This window comes from Protopterus annectens, chromosome 4.part1, assembly GCF_019279795.1.
Source record: "Protopterus annectens isolate FY-2018-M chromosome 4.part1, PAN1.0, whole genome shotgun sequence".
Lineage (NCBI taxonomy): Eukaryota > Metazoa > Chordata > Ceratodontiformes > Protopteridae > Protopterus > Protopterus annectens.
Genome location: NC_056734.1, coordinates 307,892,807 through 307,915,411, shown reverse-complemented (window position 1 = coordinate 307,915,411; position 22,605 = coordinate 307,892,807). Strand labels below are relative to the sequence as shown.

At 38.9% G+C, this 22,605-nt stretch overlaps 1 protein-coding gene across 2 annotated transcripts in view; it reads right to left on the bottom strand.

Annotated features, from left to right (window-relative positions):
* The window catches only part of LOC122800842 (probable GPI-anchored adhesin-like protein PGA55), an 813,969-nt gene that overhangs the window by 441,150 nt on the left and 350,214 nt on the right, over nt 1-22,605 (bottom strand). For both annotated transcript variants that reach the window (XM_044070155.1, XM_044070156.1), the window contains one exon: nt 17,652-17,771. In XM_044070155.1, the coding sequence (XP_043926090.1) occupies nt 17,652-17,771 (120 nt within the window). The remainder of the gene's footprint in view (nt 1-17,651; nt 17,772-22,605) is intronic.

Below are 22,605 nucleotides of genomic sequence, written 5' to 3'. Positions count from 1 at the left end.
CTTTTTTGATTCTTCGTGTAGGGAAAGGCAATGGGATTACATCAATATGATTACTTCCATGGATACCCTCCAAATATACCCTGCTACCAAATCATACATCACAAGAAATAATTCCAACCTCTACTGGGATGGTGCTATATTTACTAGAGTTATGCTTCCCGCAGAACTGTGGATACAATCACCCTCCCTGCACATCTCTCTGCTAATCCTCTTTTTCCCCAAATCAGTTTTTGAACCTAAATTACTGATGACAAGATAAGATGCCTTTCCCTGGGTCACTAAATCACAGAGTGATAAATTAAGCTTTTCCTAATTGCAATTGAAAATCTGTTAAGTTTCTTTTTTCTTTTTTTGTAATTGACTGGGGTAGTAATCCTGGAAGGAAAAATAATATATTTTAAAAGATTTTATAATGTGTAACATCTTATAAAGCAGAAGTAAAGCTGACTTAATGCTGCATGCAGTTTTAATGAGTGTGTGTGCATGTGTGCGTGAGCGCTCGCGCGCGTGTGTGTGTGTGTTTGTGTCTGTGTTTGTGCGTGTGTTTGTGCGTGTGTGTGTGTGTGTGTGTGTGTGTGTGTGTGTGTGTGTGTGTGTGTGTGTGTGTGCGTGTGTGCATGTTTGTGTGTGTGTGCGCATGTTTGTGTGTGTGTGTTTGTGTTGTGAATGTTGCAAGTACAGTGTCAGAAAAGTGATGTAAAGTCCATACACTTGTTTACAAGAAAAAGTCTCTTCAGTAAGTTTTGGGGGTGATAATGAAATTCAGAGGTTCTTTGTGGTTACAATATTCATGAGGCAACTCCTCCAACACTTGTTTGTGTGTGGCTAGTTATGCATGTGGAGAACAACATAATGGATATCGATGCGTATATGTAGCCACATCTGTGTACTGTGCAGTGTGATACTGAGCTGGGTATACCATGACACTATCACTGGGTAAGACACTTATGATGTAAGTCTGCCTGTCTCTTTCTGCCTATCTCTGTACCCATCCATTCATTCATCCTTTGTGGTAAGAAATTGAGTATGCCACAATAGCATTATTCTGCAAAATTGTTATATATCTCCAGAGAGAGATATTAAGCTGGGTTTTTCAAATCACTTTCTCATTTTAACAATCTAATAACAACATAGTCTAAACCTGTTTCCAGATGATACATGTACTTCAAAAACAGTAAAATCATGATGGTACAATTATTTCTAACCAGTAATAGTATTGCTGTGCTTGTCTTTCTCTGTTCATTGAACTCTTACACTGTTTTAATTAAATCAGCTTTTCTATGAAAGTTGTTGTATCACTACCATAGCTGGCTCCCTACCCAGGTGTTGCAAGGCTACATGCCATTCTGTAGAATGAAAATTGTTCTCTGATACCTCATCTCAGTGTTCTGTCTTAAGAATGCTGCATGCCTATCAAATTATTATAATCCGGTGATAACACATGCACACTAGAGACAGTCTCTGTCACTGCACCAACAGGAGGCAAGCTTCAAATATTTCATCAGGTAAATTGGTTGTTGTCAAATACACACTAACTTTTACAGTAAATGGAGTTTGCTTGTAGAGAACTCCATTCTATATAAGCACATTTGTGTGGAACACCTTACTGTGGAATGAGAAAACAGTGTATTGCACTGTGCACCTTTCTTCTAATTCTTCTCATATAAAACAACTCATGGGAGTCACAGGTAGCTATATGAATAAAACTACTTGGATTAGAGATAAAATGTTGATGTTACCAAAGATATGTTTTGCATTTGTCCAAATGGCTGGGACTGTCCCCAGCAAGCTAGAGATGTCACAGAAAAAGCAGGCATAAATGCCTCTACTCTTGTTAGAGGTGGCATTAGTTATAGTCCACTCTCACTAAGCCTTTCCAACCAACCCTTCAGCTTTGCAATACTGCAATAAAAAAATGGGAGTCTCCCCCACAATCCCTACCACAGTTGGTATCTTCCGAGCAGCAGCAGCTCCTTCTTAAGTAATGATTTTTATCTGAATACTCTTTTTTAACCTTAAATGTCAGTTAAGAAATATGTCTGCTAAGCTTTGTCACATGCTTGTTGAAAGCTATTACTTAAAATAGTCTATTAAAGTTGGAATCTTATATGATGGATGGCACACTGTTGTGCATTGAGTGTGGTATCGCCACCTCTCGGTTACAGGTTCTCTGGTTTGAATCTCTGCTGATGTGTTCACATCTGTGTCAGTCTTCACAACAAGCTCTACTATTATCCCATATCACAAAGACATCTCGTAGGTGAAAAGTCATTGTCCAAGCTGTGCAAAGGTGCATATGTAGTCTGTTATTAAGTGAGAGTCTGCAAGTGATAATAAGCTGGTGCTATGTCAAACTTCAATACCTTGCACCCACTGGCTACTGAGTTAGACTTTAGTATCCCTCTAACAATGTAGGATAAAGCAGTTAACTGGAAAAATGGATGTATGGATCTTGTCTGAAAAATTGCATATGGGATATCATGTCATATAATAAAAGGTCTTTTCAAGCATTACTTCTAATTTTCATTTTTATTTGTTAGTTATATATACACGTTTGTGTGTTTTACACACATACACACACACACATATTTATCTACCTATTTATACATATATGGTTTACCTACTAGCAGTGTAGTGTAGGTAAAATCAGCATCTGCATTGTCTATACACTTTAATCAACAATGCAGATGTTTGACGGTTGTCTGATAACAGACAATCCCCAGACTTAGGGAATATGCCCTTTCCCTGGGAATTGTGCAATCGTGGAGTTATTATATCTAATACATTTGCATTTTGACATTAGTATGAGTTATCCATGTTGACATAACACCAATTCAACAAATGCCACGAGATACACACACACGCACGCACACACATACACACACATATATATATATATATATATATATATATATATATAACTTTATACACACGCACACGCACCCGCACACATGCACACTCACACACACACACACACACACACACACACACACACACACACACACACACACACACACACACACACACACACACACACACACACACACACACACACACACACACACACACACACACACACACACAGTGTATGCATGTATATGTATGGGTATACCTGTTCTTAGTTTATATGTGCTGTTGAATTCTATAGTAAAATTAACTGAATTTTTATCTAGCCCCATGGTGTACTATTGCTTCACAAATATTGCCAAGTGTTACCGGGTGACTTAAGTATACCTTTATGTAATATACAGATACTTCAAATTTTGTTTGTTTGTGTCTTTCAGCTTTTCCCGGTTAGAGGTCGCCACAGCGGAACTCCGGTCTGCTAATGATTGGCAGTAGAGTTTTACGTGCTGGCTTGCCGGGCCTAACGCACAACCTTCAATGAAGGAACGCCTGTTCATGCATGCCACCACACAGAAAACGCTCTGACTGAGAATCAAACGGGCAACGTCTAACTGTGAGGCGACAACGCTACCGCACCACCACCACCGCAGTAAAAATATACAGATACTTCAAATACTTGAAAATATTGTATTAAATGTTTTATTAGATTAGCATCAGTGATTAAAACTGCATCATAAATAGGTCATTTACTATGTGAGCTGACATAGCTGTAGTATACTGTTTTGTTGTTAGTTTTATTTGCAAATTTTATCTCATACTGAATTTCATGTTTAGTGTTATGATGAAAGTCCTTAGTCACTTACCCTCAAGATAGATTCCTGACATTCTGAAAAAGACTCTGCAAAGATAAGGAATCCATCTAAATATGGAAAAATGTAGATACTCTGTAGCCTGTAATGATGTACAACTGGTGCTAGACACTTTTTGAACACTCTTGGTGCAGTGGATAGTCCAAAGGGTAAGGCAGAGAACTGATGATGTGATCCAGACAAACAAAATCTTAAGTAATACCTGATGTCTGGTTGGATAGGGATGTAATGATAAACATTCTTAAAATCTAGTATTTTACCAGGAAACTTAAATAAGGACAAAGGAGTAGGTTGTGAAGTGACAGCATTTTGAACTTAGGCCCGATAACAAGATGGTTTAGGAAAGAAAGATCCAGGACTAATCTCCAGACATTTTCTTTCTTTAGCACCAAAAACATCTTTGAATAAAAGCCTTTCCCAATCTGGGAAGGAGGAGTTAGCTATATCATTACCTGAGACAACACATGTGAAAGGACTGGAGAAGTTAGAGGAGTCTGATCTACTGGATTATGACTTTTACCCTGGGAAGGAGGAATTGGCTCCTACTGCAATTTTAACCTTAACTGGATGATATTCAGAACTCATTTTTCTGAAACTATCTGTTGCAAACAGAGAAGTGGCTATTTAGACATCTTGGAAGGGAAAAAAAGGGTTATTCTTACTTGGGGGGAGCTTCCTTGCCATTTCTTCTTAAATGTCTGTTTACCAACATTTTGCTGAGACTATTATTTTTTAATTCAAAATTGGATGATTGATTACAGAGTCACTTAGAAAAGTTGAAAAGTATAGCTGAAAAATCTTAGAGATTTCCTACATCAGCTTACCCCTTTCATCACCCCTTTTTGATAACCTTGGCAGCAGAGGGAGAAAAAAAATAAATCTCTATCTAAAAAATAATTTAAAATCTCATTTTTTTCACATCATCAGGGAGGTTCTGAGAATGATGCCAGGAAAACTTCTTTAAAACAGTACCAGTGTTCATAGCCCTGAGAAGAAGTATCAACAGAGTTATACACAAATTTTAATCAATGAGCTATGATCTGTAAAATGAAAGAAATTAAACCATTTAAAACAGGTTTTCCTCACAAGAAGAAACTGTAGGCAAAATATTCTGTTTGTGTTCACAATTAGACAGAAAAACGTGAACAAATTAACATGACAATTCAAATTTCTGAAAATGAAAGTTGTAGAAGCATACACTTTTTTCCATATATACCAATTCTTGTCCCATCCTTGTCAGAAAGTATAGGATTGGAGTAAACTAAATTGTTGGCAGTAACTGGATTAACTAATGCTATAGCTGCTGAGTCAGGTTTGACATGAGAGTATAAAAACTTTAAAGACTGAGGAACTTATATACTCCATCTGCCTGTTTATGGGCAGCAGGCTGATAATCAGAAAAATTGCAGACAGTGACACAAACATCCCCCAAATCTGAGAGCAGTGAAGGAATGTGTAAAAGTACTTCAAATTTTATCTGTAACAGCTCAAGTATAATCTGAGGAACTGAGTAACCTCAGTGTTGTCACTGAAAACCCTGGCACATTGTGAAACTAGTTTCAGAGAAAGAGCCCCCCCCCCCCCAAGAGAGTCAGATACTGTGCTCTCTTGTGAGCCTGAATCAGAAATCTGAGGAAAAGAACCTGCATCTGTCTCTTCATCTTCCTATACAGAATCAAAGCCTCATATCTCTTCAGGAAATGAGGCAGCTCTCTTACTTTTACCAGAAACCACCTTATAAATTGGATCAGTAGCCTAAATTAAACCCTGAGCCGAATCTAGTAAACTATTCCTGTTTAGAGAAATTTGACAGGGAGTAAATACATGTTTTGTTTTGTGTTTCTTTTTTGAGAAGAAATATGGGGCCAATAGTATTGTTAATGGCAATGGCAGCTTCCCAAGGGATGGGCACAACATTCATACAAAATAGGGAAGGCTTCCCTGTTCCATCTCCCAGACCGGACATGAGTGGCTCTCTCTTGCCCATTGAGGTTCATAGGTGAGTACTAGGCTAATGGCCCTAGAGCCAACACAAGCCTAGCCAAAAAATATTCCCAGTCGTCCTGTTACTGGATGTTAGTTTCCTGTGCCCCTATCGAGCAAGGCTGTTAAGTGATCCCCGGGGTGAATTTCCTGTTACCATTCACTTGTCAAGATTTTTTGTGAAAAGGGCTAGTGAAGTGCTCTCTTGACATGAATGGGGAGTCTATTTCAGAGTATGGAAAGTCTCTGTTAGGAACCTGTTCCTCCAGTATGTTCTGTTTATTGTGGTGGTGAGGTTGAGGCTTTTGGAGCATGTAGTGCTGAGGAATTGAGACTTTTTCAGATAAAGCATGTCTAGCAACACTGAGTCAAACATGGTTTTGTATGCCAAGCAGCGTTTGCCTCTAAGTAGGTGATATGAGACAGAGTAAAGCTGGAGTTTTTTGAGTCTGTCTGTATAGGACATGTTTGAGTCCTAAGATCCTCTTTGTGAGGAATTTTTATCACCTTTCCAGTTGTTGTAGGTGTCTAGTGATGTACATGCAAATGCGGCATTGTACTCAATGATGGGTCTAATGAGGGATGAGTAGAGAGGGATTATGACTTCTTTCTTCCTGGATGAGAAACCTTTTGTAATGAGGTGTGCCAAACTACAGTGCCAACATGGTTGTCAAAGGAGAGGTTGCTATCTATCTGTGCCCCTAGATCTCTTATCACACTTTGGGAGTTGAGTGGACTACCATCGATATGGTAGTTCATGGGCACTGTGTTTTTCCTGTAGGGGATGACAATGCACTTTTTAGCACTAAGCTTAAGACCATGGTTCTGGCACCAATCATTGGTGTCTGTGAGGCCTTTTTGTAGGATGTCTACATCAGCTTGAGAGTCATTAATGGCTCCTATTTTGCAGTCATCCGCAAATTTGGTTAACCAGAGTCCCCTGGTGTTGGCCTGAACTTCAGAGAAGTAGACACCAAACAGGAGAGGACCCAGGACAGATCCCTGTAGGACTCCACTTGTAACTGCCCGATAGTTGGATTTGGAGTCTGCTACTTTCACCATCTGGGTTCTGTCCATGAGCCAGTTGGCAACCCATCTTATGATGTAGGGGTTCATGCCTAGGTTAGTGAGTCTGTCAATGATCCCTAAATGTGGGAAGGTGTCAAAGGCCTTGGCTAGATCGAGGTAGGCTGTATGGACTATCATGCCTTCATCAACCACTCTGGTGACAGATTCGAAGAAGTCTATTAGGTTGGGCAGATATGATCTGCCCTTCACAAACCCAAACTGTGAGGGTTCCAGGGTTTGAAGGTTCCCTATATCCCTATTTATGAGCTCCATAATGATGTGCTTCATGGCCTTACAGATCAGTCTCATCAGGCTGAAAGAGTGGCAGCTTCCAGGGTCAATAGTAGCTCCCTGTTTGTGGAGTGGAATGACTGTAGCGGTGCACCATTTGGTAGGAACAAAGCCTGAAGTGAGGCTGTGGTTGAACAAGACAGGTATGGTGCCAGTTCCCTTTGTAATTCATGTAGAACACATGGAGGTGCCATGGAAGCTGTATTTTTGGCTTTGGATAGTGTGGCTTCTACCTATGCAGCCATAATATTAGGGATATGGCATTCATCGAGTACTGAGATGGGCCCTTTAGGGGGTGAAGGGGGGGTAAAGTTTGCACTAAACCTGTTGACCAAGATAATGGCAATATCTGTTGTTTCAGTATAAGTGGTGCCATTGTGCATTAGCTCAGAGCACATCTGCTTATTGTTATGCAGATTCTTGACATAGCTAAAGAATGCCTTGTGGTTATCTTTAGCATCTGTAGCAATTTTGTTTTTGTAGCTAGCTTTGGAGGATTTGATGAGGGATTTCAGTTTTTTGCTGAGACTTACAAGGGAATTTTTCCATCTTGGGACTTTACCCTTTTTTGCAGCAGTCCTTCTGTTGTGGAGGTTGTTAATAGCAGGGACCAACAGATTGGCTTCTTTTTTTTTTGGAGAACAGCATCTTGGTTCTGTTTGGTATGGCCTGATCCATGCACTTATGTAAATGCTCAAACAGCACCTTGGTGTATGATTCAGCAGCCAAACACCCATTCCCCACTTGCATGGATGACGTGAAGTTTGAAGCTTGAAATTTGCTTTGGAGAAGTTGTTCACTGTGGATTCCTTGAGGGGGGGGGGGTAGAGTGGGATTTGGATATGGACTGTGATTAACTTGTAGTCAGAACTAACTAAGGAGAAGTTGATTACTGGTGTAGATCATCAGTCCCCCATGTTTGTAATGACCAAGTTGAGAATGTTTCTACCAATGGTAGGGGTGAGAATGAGGTGACCCCAACAGCCACAGAGGATGTAGCTAACCCCCCCCATCCATAGTTATCCAGGGTAAAAGATGAGTGGTCTGAGGTACAACAGATGGCCACAGGAGAATGACCTGTCTGTCGCTGAGACAACTACCCTGCTGTTGTGACAAAGGCTGTTTGCTTAATGTTTTCTTTTTTTATTTATTTATTTATTTATTTTTTTTGTGGCTGAAAAGGAATGACTATGGACAGGTAGCCTGTTCCATGATCAACCTAAAAGTAGTGACTCTTTCATGAGGCAAATGCCAACAATAAATACCAGTCCAGAAAGAAAAACACTTTTTTAACAGAGAAAAACACTGTAAAAACCACTATCAAACACTATAGCTACCCCACAATGGAAAACAAACACAGTTTCTCCACAGAAAATATGTTTTCAGTTTGTTTAGCCTACTTTAAAAGTAACAGAAAGAAACAAGTGCTCCATTTAAAAGAACGTTACAGTCTTGAGAGAGTCCATTAAATAACAAAAATCCGAGCTTTAAAATAACTTTCCTGAATAGGAAAGCAATCAAACATTAATAACATTTAAGAAAATGGATTCTTTTCCCTGAAGCAAATTATCTGCCCAGCAAAGAAAAACCCAAGCCAACTGTTGAGGAGAAAAGTCTTTGGCAGCAGTAAAGCTCTGGAGGCTTTGCATCTAAACTTGTCTTTTAGTCAACTTTGCTCAAACTGCTTGACAGTTTGGGTGCATGGAAGGTGCCCTGAAGCTTTGGTAGCTGGCCAGCCATTGTAATCTTGGCAGGATTAACCCATACAGATAAAGCTACTGTGGCAGTGATCAATATGAAGAGCATAGTATGTTTTCAGAGAGCAAAAGAGAGACAGGAGAAGATACACTGACATAAGTGGTAGCACAGGAAAATGTCAGCAAGTACATGAAAGATTTATAAACGCAAGGATGTTGGAATCCAATAGTTTTGATTAGTTCAAAGTTAACCTTGTGTGGGACAGGAACAGAGCCAGAAGTCCAGGAGTTACTGCTTGAGTTAGAGTTTGAATATTGTGAGTGCTGTTTAGTTTAACCTTTACAAGTAAGATATTCCATAGTTTAGTGACATAACAGGAGGACATAGAAACACTGATATAGTTATTAGGGGAAGTTACATGAATTAGTTTGTTTGTCAAGGGGAGACATCTATTTGGGAGGTATATTTGTAGCATGTTGCTTAGAGCTGGGTAGATGAGTTTATGTTCATAGGTTCATAGGTGAGTACTAGGCTAATGGCCCTGGGGCCTTTACAAGACTAGCCCATAGGATTACCCTGGCATCATGCCAGCCAACCTTAGTTCCCAGTGTCTGTCGAGTACAGCCACTGGAGTGATTCCTGGGGTAAATTTTCTATTTCCCATCCACTCATCAAGATTTCTCTTGAAGAAGGCCAGAGTGGTGCTCTGCTTGACATGTATGGGAAATCTATTCTATAGCATGGGTAGTCTCTGGGTTATGAACCTGTACCTCCAGCATGTTCTGTTGATCGTGGTAATGATGTTGAGGTCTCTGGAGCATGTGGTGCGGAGGGATTGGGATTTCTTTAGATGTAGCATTTCTAACAGAGCTGGGTCAGACATGGCTTTGTATGTCAAGCAGAGATCACCTCTAAGTAGATGATATGAGACAGAGAATAGTTGCAGTTTTTTTAGTCTGTCCATATAGGACAAATGTTTAAGGTCTATGATCCTCTTTGTGAGGTACTTTTGCAGCCTCTCCAGTTGTTGCAGGTGTTTATTGAGACACATGCCAAATAGGGCATTGTACTCAATGACTGGCCTAATAAGGGAAGAGTAGAGGGAGACAATGACCTCTTTCTTCCTGGATTCAAAACCGTTAGTTATGAGATGTGCCATATAGAAGGAGTTTCTGACCACAGTGGCAATGTGGTGGTCAAAATAGAGGTTGCTGTCATCCTGTGTTCCCAGATCTCTGATAATGCCTTCTGTATTCAGTGGACTGCCATCAATGTGGTAATTCATGGGAACTGGGTTTTTCCCAAAGGGGATGATGACACATTTTTTGGCATTGAGCTTAAGGCCGTGGTTCTGACATCAGTCAATGGTCTCAGTGACTCCTTTCTGTGGGATGTCAGCATGACTTGGGGAGTTAATAACAGCTCCCAACTTGCAATCATCTGTGAACTTTGTCAGCCAAAGTCCCTTCATGTTGGTGTGGACTTCAGAGAAGTAGATACCAAACAGGACAGGACCCAGAACTGAACCCTGTGGGACTCCACTCATGACTGGTCAGCAGTCTGACTTGGAGTCAGCTACTTTCACACTGTGGGTTCTATCTGTGAACCAGTTTGCAACCCACCTAGTGATATAGGGGTTAATGCCTAGTTTAGTGAACTTTTCTATGATTCCTGAGTGGGGAATGGTATCAAAGGCCTTGGCCAGATGAAGGTAGGCTGTAGGAACCACCTTGCCTTCATCCACAGCTCTGGTGACTGACTCAAAGAAGCTGACCAAGTTGAGCAGGCATGCTCTACCCTTCACAAAACCAAACTGTGTGGGATCCAGAGTTTTGGAGATTCCCTATATCCTTGTTTATTAGGTCCATGATGATGCATTCCACAGCTTTGCATATCAGACTCGTCAGGCTAATTGGGCAATAGTTTCCAGGATCTGTAATCGCTCCTTCTTTGTAGAGAGTGATGACTGTAGCATTGTGACATTCAATATGGACAAAGCCTGAGGTGAGACTGTGATTGAACAGAGCACACAGGTGAGGTGCCAGTTTATTTATTTATTATTTATTTTATTTTACATTTGTTGACCGGGCTAGTCCAGCTGGATACATGTCCATTTTCAGTGGAGGCCTGAGGAGAAAAGCTCCGCTAGCATACTACTAAAAGCTATTCATCTAAGTGGTAATAATAATATTAAAAGCTCACACTAAATAATAGTAATAAAAAAACACACTATAATCATGCAGAAAATAACAAATGTCATTGAAGAGGGCTAAAAAAGTAAAGTTAGAGAAAGCAGATGGGTAGTAATTTATGAGATCAGAAAAAATTGGAAAATATTAGTGAGTATGTAAGAAAAGGAAAAAAATGCCTAGTGCACTCAGACATGGTGAGTAAATACTCTGGAGAGACAGAGTTAGGAAATTAAGCAGAGAAGGTTAGCTTAAAGAGTCAAATAAGCTGTTTAGTCAGGCTTATTGCAGGAGCATAGCCAGCGGTTAGTGAGAAATAGTTTTAAGTTAGTTTTGAATAGTGGGAGTGATGTTATGGTAGTAAGGTTTTGTGGTAGTAGATTCCATATTTTGCCAACAGAATTAGAAAATATAGTGTCACCAGCTACGTTATTTGAAAAGGAAGTGTGAATCAGCATTCTGTTAGAGGAGCGCAGTTTCCCCAGATTATTGTATGATTTAATGAGGGAGGAGAGCATTGGAGTGTTGTCAGGGTGGTATAGGGCTTTATGGGCCATTGTAAGTTGGTAGAATTGTATCAGGTGAGGTAATTCCAGCCAGCCTAGTTTTTTGAGATTGAGACAGTGATGAGTCCTGTATGGAGAGTTTGTGGCAAATCTGGCAATGTGGTTAAATGCTGTAGCTAGTTTGTTAAGATTATGCTTAGAAAGATTAGTGTATATGGGGGAGGCATATAATAAGGTAGAGATTAAGTGAGTTCTAGCTAAGGTGGTTCTGGCTTCAGGAGTCAGAAAAGATTTGATTCTATAGAGAGATCCTAGTTTTTTGTTAGTGGATTTTATGGTGGAGTTTATGTGAGAGTCAAATTTTAGTTGGTTATCAATTGTAATTCCTAAGAGTTTGGTGCTGAAATCAGGAGAGATTAGCGTACCATTATTAGATGAGAGTGAGAAATTAAAGGAGGGAGATAAGTGGGAGGGTGCAAAAAGCAGAAGTTTAGTTTTATTTGGGTTAAGGAGAAGACAGTGGTTAGAGAACCATTGCTCTATAGTGGTGAAGGCTTTTTGTGTGAGGAAATGAAGTTCAGTTTGGTTGGAACCAGAGCAAATGATGGTAGTGTCGTCTGCATATTGAATGCAAGTTGTATCTGGGGTAGCTAGGTGAAGGTCATTTATGAAAATGGAAAACAGTAGAGGGCCTAAGATAGAGCCTTGAGGGACACCTATAGAGGTGGGGAGGAGGTCAGAAAGTTGGTTATTCCAAAGAACAGCTTGTTTTCGGTTTTCCAGATAGGATGTGAACCAGTTTATAGCTAGGTGGTCAAGAGAGAGGGACTTCAATCGGTGGATTAGAAGTTGATGGTTGACCATGTCAAAGGCTTTGGAAAGGTCTACGAAGAATGCTGAGGAAAGAATATTTTTGTTGCGGTTATTCTTGATACAGTCAGTAAAGGATAGTAAGGCTGTGGTAGTACTATGGAATGGCCTAAAACCATGTTGGCAGTCAGCTAGAAGATTGTGACAAAGTAGATGGGTAAGTAATTGTTTGTGTATGCATTTCTTCATAATTTTTGCAAGTGGAGATAGTAATGCTATGGGGCGGAAGTTGGAAAACTCAATGGCGTCTCCACCTTTGAAAAGAGGAATGATGTGTGAGATTTTCCAGAGCGATGGAATAGTGTCTTCTTCTATAGTTCTATTAATCAATATGGAGATGGGGTAGGCAATGGCTTTTGCTCCAATTTGCAGGTATTCAGCTGGTAGTTTATCAGCTGAGGGGGTGGGAGGTTTTAATTTCTGTAACAGGGCAGAGATATATGAAGTGGATATAGGTTTGAGGTAGAAAGGGGGGAGTGGAGGTAGGAGTGGGAAGTTTGGAGGTATCAGGGTTTTGTTGATTAGCTAGATTAAGTATAGCAGAAGTAAAGAAAGTATTGAAGGTATTAGCTGTTTGCCTTGGGCAATCAGGATTAGAACCTGAAGGATTAGGTGTAGCTACTTTTCCAGGGGATATTAGTGTGTTAATAGAAGACCAGAATTGTTGTGATAGGTGAGGGGATGATTGTTGCAATTGAGTATAAAAGTTCTTTTTATCTTGTAGAATAGCTTTTTTTGTCATATTTCTTTGCTGTCTAAAAGATTGGTGGTCAGTTAGGTTTTTTGTGTTACGCCATTTTGCCCAGGTTTTATTTCTACTAAGGATTAGCTTCCTAGTATTTTTTGAGAGCCATGGGGCTGATTTAGTTTTCATTCTAATGGATCGTGTTGGAGCATGATGTTCTAGGATTGCCAGGAAGGTGGTATTAAAGTAATTAACTGCTTCATTAATAGGGAGAGACCTAAGAGGTGACCAATTGCATTGCTAAGTTCAGTTTGAAACAATTTGGGGTCAAAATGTTTTTTGCTGCGAGATGATCTGACTGATGTAGGGATAGTAAAATTACTTTTATAATATATGTTAGAGAGTGGTCACTGAGGTCATCTGGGAGGATTCCTGTAGTGTAGTTTTGTTGTGGACTATTTATAAGTGTCCAGTCAAGGATGCTTTCTTTATTATTAAGCTTATTTGTTCTTGTTGAGGAGTTAATGGTTTGAGAGAAGCCATGCAGGTTGATAAGGGTGGATGGGTTTGTTTGTATACATGACTTCCAGTCAATATTAATGTCTCCTAATAGTATTGTTTCTTGTTGGAGATTTAAGGAAAGCCAGTTTAATATGTCTTCTAGTGTAGTAGCATTATTACCTGGGGGAATATATGTGCATATAATGTTTATTGTTTTATGAAGGTTCAGCTGCAGTTTAGAGATAATTATTTCTGCATTGTTGTTAGATGGTAAGTTATGACTAGTTTTGCTAATTTGAAGTCCTTCCTTATAGAGAATTGCAACACCTCCACCTTTTTTATTTAGGCGGTCTTGTCTAAGGATACTGTAGCCTGGGGGTAGAATTTCATTATCTTTTATTGTGGGTTTGAGCCATGTTTCTGTTAAGCAGAGGATGTCAAACTGCTGAACTTCAAGAAGAGCATGAAGTAGTGGTATTTTGTTGCAAATGCTACGTATATTTAGATGGGCTATTGAGAGTGATTTATAGGGCATGTGTAAAGGTGATGGGTTTGTTTTGTATTGGTAATAGTTAGGGGATGTAGGAGAAGGGTTGGGGCCGGGGTTGGGGTGGATGTCCCCATCTAATAATGAATGGAGTACTGTAAGGTTATAGTATTGTGGAGATTTACAGTAGTAGTCGAGTTGTCTTTTGTGGATAAGTATAGAGTATTTAATATGAGCAAGACGATGATATTTGGCTTGAAGGTAGCTGGTTTTGTAGATAGTATAGAGATAGCTTGTGGGTAGGGCTGGGTGGAAGTTATTATTTGTTTGTTAGGGATGGTAAGAGTATAATGAAGGGGTTGTGCATATGAGGTTAAAAGATAGGTAGAGGTGAGCATAGTAAGGAGAGTTGGTAGTAGTAAGGTAGGATGCTGGTAATACATGATAGAAAGAGACTGTAAGGTATGGAATGAGAAGAGTTGGGTTATGTTGTTTAGAAGAGATTAGGCAGGTGAGAGTAGGAGGGATTTATACTGGAGGGGAGTGGAGAGAAAGAGGGTGTGCCTGTCAACGTTCTCCTGAGTGGTTAGAGAAACGTAAAGGGTGTGTCTATGAGGGTATAAATGTAGAGATGGTAGGGGCGGGTGGGATTTGGGGGCAGGGTAGGGGAGCGGAGTGAGCCCGAAGGGCGAACGGAGCTGGAAGACACAAGAGAGTGGTGTGTTGCTGAAAACAATCTATAGAGAGAAGGAAACAGCAGGTAAGTAAGCACAGGTAGTGTATATAAGGTAAAGAGAGTTTCAACTTAGGGAAGTATACAGAGTTGGATTAGAAGTATAAGGTAGTAGTATATGTAACACAGTCTGGGAGGGGAGGGTGAAAGACAAACAGTCTGGAAAAAAGAAAAGGCTACCAAGACACTTATATAGGTATAGGAGAGGTATGAGCAAAAAGGCAGTAGAAGGGTTTGACCTAGTGGCCAGATAAATTATAGCTAAGACAGTGGCTAGAGAAAGGGGGGTGATAAAGAAAAAATGGATGGGGAGTGAAATAATGTATTAAAACCACAAGGGGAACTGTTGAGAAAGATGTAGGAGGGGAGACTCCACTAGTTTGGTAGTGGGGATAGGGGGGTATTGGCTGCAGGCAGTCCTATGTAGGTAGCTAGGTTAACATACACAATTCTTAAACCTTTAGAGTGAAACGTATTAGAGTAGCATGTACTTTCACTGTCTTATTGGGTATGTTTCCAAGAAGGTTGGAGGGTTGTATCTTGGTAGATAAAACAATTCTGGTCTTCCAGGAGGGTGGTAGGCAGTTAGAGTGATGTTTATAGGCTCCACTTAGTAAAGTTTCACTGTCTTATTGGGTATGTTTCCAAGAAGGTTGGAGGGTTGTATCTTGGTAGATAAAACAATTCTGGTCTTCCAGGAGGGTGGTAGGCAGTTAGAGTGATGTTTATAGGCTCCACTTAGTAAAGTTTCACTGTCTTATTGGGTATGTTTCCAAGAAGGTTGGAGGGTTGTATCTTGGTAGATAAAACAATTCTGGTCTTCCAGGTGGGTGGTAGGCAGTTAGAATGATGTTTATAGGCTCCACTTAGTAAAGTTTCACTGTCTTATTGGTTATGTTTCCAAGAAGGTTGGAGGGTTGTATCTTGGTAGATAAAACAATTCTGGTCTTCCAGGAGGGTGGTAGGCAGTTAGAGTGATGTTTATAGGCTCCACTTAGTAAAGTTTCACTGTCTTATTGGGTATGTTTCCAAGAAGGTTGGAGGGTTGTATCTTGGTAGATAAAACAATTCTGGTCTTCCAGGAGGGTGGTAGGCAGTTAGAGTGATGTTTATAGGCTCCACTTAGTAAAGTTTCAACAGACGTTTTAGCACCAAGTATAGAACACACAGCAGCCAAGGTAAAGAGGGGAAAGTAGTTCATGTAGAACACAGCCAGGGATATTGTCAGGTCCCATAGAAGCTGTATTCTTGGCCTTGGACAGTGCTGTTTTAACCTGTGCAGTAGTAATACTGGGTGCCTGGCAATCTACTGGTATCCTAACTGGCCCCTTGGGGGAGTAAAGTTGGCACTAAATGTGTCAACCAGTATATTGGCAATATACTGGTCAACAGATTCAGTATACTGGATCAGTATATTGGCAATATCTGTTGGCTTGGTATAGGAGGTACCACTGTGCAATAATTCAGAGCAAATCTGGACATTGTCGTGGAGATTCTTTACATAACTATAGAAGGCCTTATGGTTGTCTTTACTATCTGCTGCAAGTGAGAAGGTTAGAGAGTGATGTAATTCTAGTAAGAAGAGCTTCTTAAGAACAAGGCAGTCGTGAGCATTATAAGGCAGGTTAGTGGCAAATTTTATGACTTTTTATAGCATTTTTTTCAAGACGGTTTGATACAGGGGCCTGTAAATTAAGCAGTATGGGAGCAGCATAGGCAAAAACTGGAATCAAGACGGAAGCAATGTATCTTTGTGAGGAATTGGTTAAATAAAGAGAGATTCTATAAATGGTGCTTAGTTTTGAATGGATTTTTCTTACACACATAATTGTTAAGAAACTAAAGATATATACTTTAGGATTGAAAATTTGATTATAGTGAAAAGTAAAGGTAACATAACTCACTGAATTTTCCAGTAACAATCAAATGATTGCACTGGATTAAGTAATTGTCATTTTCAAATAAACCTTTGCATAACATCACTTAATTATTCAACTGTAATGATATTTCATGATTTATTTGACATATTGACCAAAACGTGGCTTGAATGTGGACTGGTTTAAACAAAATATAACTTTTTAAGAGAAGCCCAGTTCTCTTTTTGTTATACTGTGACACAAAGTTCTGTACAGGACAGGCCTGTTAAAGCTCCTTCTCATATCACGTGGTGAGTACACAAGAATGTTATGTACCCTATTGATCAAAAAGGAATGCTTTACATAAGTAATAATGCCTGATAGGGTGGGCATTATCAGGAAGTTAATTCCTGTCTAGGAGTGTTGTGTGATGTCAGGCTTTACCAATGCTGGGAGTGTGTTATTTCCCTGATAACACCCACATTGGAGGGCATTACTATGCTTACAGAATAGGGGTATCTGTTAAACTGGTTTTGTATTTCTTTATTTTTTCCTATTTTTGATTTAAAACAGTTCCTTCTCCTAATGTCTGAAACTTGCTGTAGCAAATATAATTATTGTTTTTGGAAGTATTTTACATCCAAAATATAAGTAAGTATTTAATGTACACAACAAATCTGCACACGTGCACACACACACACACACACACACACACACACACACACACACACACACACACACACACATGTACACACATGCAAACACACATGTGCACACATGCACATACGTGCAAACACACACACACACACACACACACACGTACACGCACACACAACCTAGCAACTTAATCCATAGTTACAGATGAAGATATACATAGAAATGTGTGTGTGTGTGTGTGTGTGTGTGTGTGTGTGTGTGTGTGTGTGTGTGTGTGTGTGTCTGTGTGTGTATTAACCAGACTAGGTTCTGGAAGACATCACAAGAATCTGAAAGAACATAAGGTATAGGAAAACCAATAGCATTGTGAGATTGAGGCTGATAACAAATACTTAAATAATATAGATTTACCTGAAAATCCAAACTTGCAGGAACATGAAAAGCTTCCTGGCGTATTTGTACATTTTGAATTTGAAGGACATGAAGATGGTATTGCACATTCATCGATATCATTACAAACTGTTCCATTCCCTAAGTAAACAAATATAATATGACAGTATTATATTATATTATATTATATTATATTATATTATATTATATTATAATTTGCTTAATGCATTTCAGTAAACAAGTGCTTTAATAGTTCATATTTATGTATAACAGATATCAAGATGTGACACACAGAGATAATTGGTGAAACACATTAGCATTAATTTGAACAGCTGTATGGGGACTAGTTACTGAGCTATTAAGCAAAATTATTTATCACCAAACAAGTAATTACAGTAATGTATTTTCCTTGGAATGTGTCATTAACTTTGGAAGAGAGAAGGCATCTCACCTCATTACTAATGGACATGCTCAGTATACATGAACACAGGAATGCACACACATAGTGATAGAAAAAACCCATAATCATATTAATGTACACAATTTTGCTGCTAACTAGTATATATTTTTCCTCCTTTCCCTCTTCTGTCCTACTCATGATCCTATTCATCTTCCTCAAACTTATTTCAACCTCTCTGTTGTCCCCTTATCCAGTATTCCCTCTAGGAGCATATTTAAGTCTCAAACAGTGTTTCATATTAATCATTATTTCTCCCAATACTTAGGGTTCAGTAAATATTTTACAGTTTATAGACATGCCATTTAATCTTAACCTTCAAGGACACTGATTTAATAATGCATGGAGTCACTGGTGTTTGCAACTTTTGCCAGGTTACAGTCACTGAGTATTTAACTTACAGACATTTCCTAAAGTGAGGAAAAATACTTTTTCTCAGTGTTGCAGATACATAAAACAGCAGTACATCAATCAATCTATCCACAACCCCCTTTTCCATTTTTAAATATAGGGTTGGAGTGTCACTTCAAAAGTGACAATCTTCTAAAGCCAAGGATTACACCATGGAGTGGCAAGCCCTACCACTGTAGTTCTTCCACACTACACACTCAAACAAGCACTCACACCTATGGCCAATTTAGAGTGCCCAGTCCACTTACTGAGTATAAAGGGATGTGGAAGAAAACTTGCAAACCCAGAGGAAACCCATGCGGACAGGGAGGACATACAAATTCCACACAGAAAACATCCCAGATGAGAATCAAACCAGGAAACCTCTTGCTGTGAGATGACAATGCTATCCACTGTGCCCGCCCAGAGAGTTGCTCATCTAAGGTATGAGTTCAAGGTATCCTTTTACAAGGTTTCAGCAGTAAATCCTTCAGCCGCAACCACTAACTCAATCTATCTGGTCAGAATCAGTGTTTGAAAGTGTTTGCTTCCAATTAAGACAGCTTCCTCAAGGTGTTGAACCTAGTATATTACCCCTAAACTGTTCTAGAGCAAACAATCCATACCCTAGCTATACAAATGTGCTGCTCTGATGGTACTTATGTTGTAAGAGAGTCTGAGTTTTCCTATAGCTGCTTTCAGCCTCTGCTGCGAATAAAATTACCCTTTTATCTGTAGTGATGTGTGGCAAATTAATACAAACTTGATTTCAGTTGTAGTTTTATTTCTGTAGAATAAGACAAATTACGCTACTGAGTATAAATCTAAAAATGACTAATGTGGTCCATGATTTGTGTTATTGTGAAACAATGTTAAGCTAGATTGTTTTAGCTCTGACTGTAATATACACTTCTGCTGATGTTACTATAACTCAAATAGCTGATCATTTTTTTTTTAATAAATACTAGTCTTCTTCTTCTTTTGGCTTTTCCTGGTTATGGGTCACCATAGAGGATCACCTGTCTGCTCATGATTGGCAGTGGAGTTTTACAGTGTCGAGTTGCCAGCCTTACACAGAAGGCACACACATGCACGCACTCATGCCTAGGGCCAATTTAGAGTGTCCAATCCACCTACAGCATGCCTTTGGGATGTGGGAGGAAACAGGAGCACCCAGAGGGAACCCATGCGACCACAGGGAGGACATGCAGACTCTGCACAGAAGGCACCAAAGCCGAGGATCGAACCGGAGAACCTCTTGCTGTGAGGCGGCAACCCTAACCACTGCACCACCATGGCCAGCCCTTAAAAATAAATGCTAGTGATATTGATTTTTAGCAAACTGAATATTTCTAATGCCTTTCTTAATTAAGAATTCAGTATCTGCCTCTAGCGTGTATGTCTTAAAGGTACCAGTTCAATGATGCAGCCTGCTTTTTGAATCTACAATGTCTGAATTTATATACTTGAAAATCTTCACAATAAATAATTGAATATAGTATGGTAAACACTGTATAAATCCTAGTAAGTCTCTATTGTGTTTGAAAGATGTTACCGTCTGTGGATTGCCTTAAGAATATGTGCAATATTACAACAGCATTTAAAAAAAGGGAGAGTGTCAGGTTGTTGAAGGTAATTGTGGTGAACATGAAAGGATCAAAGTACATTGGCAGAAACTATTTTCACCTAAATTGGAATTTGTCTCTTTCTTCACTACTGTACAGCCTCAGAGTTGGTATATATAAGTTTGGGGGAGTGACCTCCACATATGGGGTGTATGATGGGGGCTGCATCTCCCGTAAAAAAATGTTTCCTTGGCTCTTCACTGGAGGTATCTTAGATAAGTATTTTTATAATTTGCTTCATTTTTCAAAACTACCACTGGTGAGTTGACATGAATCATAAGAACATAATTTTATTTTGTAGTACCAGATATTGTTCCAGAACAGTTAGCAGATTTGGAAGAGTTTCTGAAATAAAGGGTTGTCTGCTACAATTCAGGAGATATATCCTATCCAAATGTTTCAGTGATTTTTGTAGTGGAGATTTTGTGATTCTAAGGTTTAAGTATGATTTACTGTTCATCTGTTTATATTGCTGTTGGCATTACTTTTACTGTGCAACATGTCTCTGCTGAACCTCAAAGCCCTTTTCTAATATATATTTCCTTAATTATACCATTTGCCATGATGACATATAAGAAAGACTCTAAGCAACTACTAACATTTATAGGAAATTAATAATTTTAGATTATGATGTATAACTTCATAAAGTAGTAACACAGACCAAAACAGCTAATGGACTTATGAAATGCACAATACAATGTTAACAGCATATAGCATTGTAGGTCCCTATTGGAATTCTGGGGATTATAATTATCCTTGGTATTATGAGACTATTAGGCCATCTGTAGTGGAATGTTTGCTAATTGTGAGGTTGCAGTATAAAAAGTGTTTCTCCAGACCCTAATATTATTATATATTATTAGTGGGAAGTGGAGTGACCTAGCCGACATGTCAGCTGGTAAGAAGGAGGTCTGAAAATTGCTTAAATGATATAACAGTGGAGTAATTTCACATTAGTTCTGAGTATATAGCTAATTTATTGGAAGATTTTAGAAAGAAAATGTGTTCTGGAGAAATGACTGATAATGCTTCTTTATGTTTTTGTCTCATGATATCAGTGGATGGCAGTGGCTATACATGGGGTTGATGTAGGAGTTAGTTATAAACTGAAATAAGGCAATGTGGAACTGTATATATATATATATATATATATATATATATATATATGTAACATAAGAAAGGTTCTGGCAGAACAACCTCATTCAAGTGCCTCTCAGTTTAATTTTTCCAAATCTTTTGTATTTCTAATACCATAACAGGAATGGACCACATTTCTACATCGCAGTACAATTACAGTTCATGAAATTAGTATTGTTTCAGTATTTAATATTAGGAAACGGTGTTCTTCTCAGCACACACAATGTGTCCAGATCTGACTCCTGTAATTCATATGAGGTTGCATGTATTGGTAGCGTAACTAAGTATGACTGTACATTCATTTTTATTAGACCCAATGCTCCTACTATTATTGGGACTGTTTAAGTATCTTTCTTCCACATTGCTCTTATTTCTTCCTTGCAAATAATGATATTTTATGACTTTGTATCTCTGTGGAAGTAAGACATTCTAATAACTGGGTGTAGCAATTTGAATTGCCAGTGAAACATCTGAATTTTTTCAGCGGGCTACTATATCTGGCTTTCTCTCATATATTTTTTGAACTGGTAGTAATGGGTGATCTCAAATGATATAAACATTTTCATTTTCTATAATGCTTTGTGGTTTATGTGTCTTCCACAAAGCATTTTCAATGCTTCTCAGCTACTTCTGTATTGCAGTGTTTGTGCAATCACCAGTGCAATAGTCTTGTCACAGTATTGTGCTTTTCAGGATACAGGCCCTCTACCATGAGTGTATCACGCCTACATAAAGATGTGTGATTGTTTCCTGTTCTTTATTTTACAGAAACTACATTTACCTGTTTACCCTACCTTTTCAATGGATTTTATAAACCAACATATATCTAGTCTACTATCCTGGGAAGCCATTATTAACTATCTTCTTTTGGCTTCAGTTCAGCTCTCCTTAAAAACTCCTATGTCAATTTTGTTTTAGCACATTCATTTCCTGTCTGATTTTAGTCTTCAGGGTTGATTTCCATTCCTACTTGACACCAATATGCTTCTGCTACACAATGCAAAGATGCCATCTTTGACTTACTCGCCTCACACTTCAAAAGTCTCACTATGTTTGAACTTGATGTGGTCATTAGATATTTATGCATTCCCATGATCACAGATCTATCCATGTAATCAATTTCCAGGAGGCCCATACCCCATGGTAAACACTAATTTGTATACATCATTTAAGAAACATGAAACATTTTTCTTGTTTTTGAGTCCAGTCCATCCAATAATTTCTGGGGCCTGCCAATCACCCTTAAACTGTAAGTTAAAACAGAAAAAACAAATTGATTTATAGCTTGGACTTTGTTCCTAGATGTTAAGCAGTTCTCAATATCGCTTTTAGTCTTCTGAATTATTCCTTAATGAGTTGTATTCTC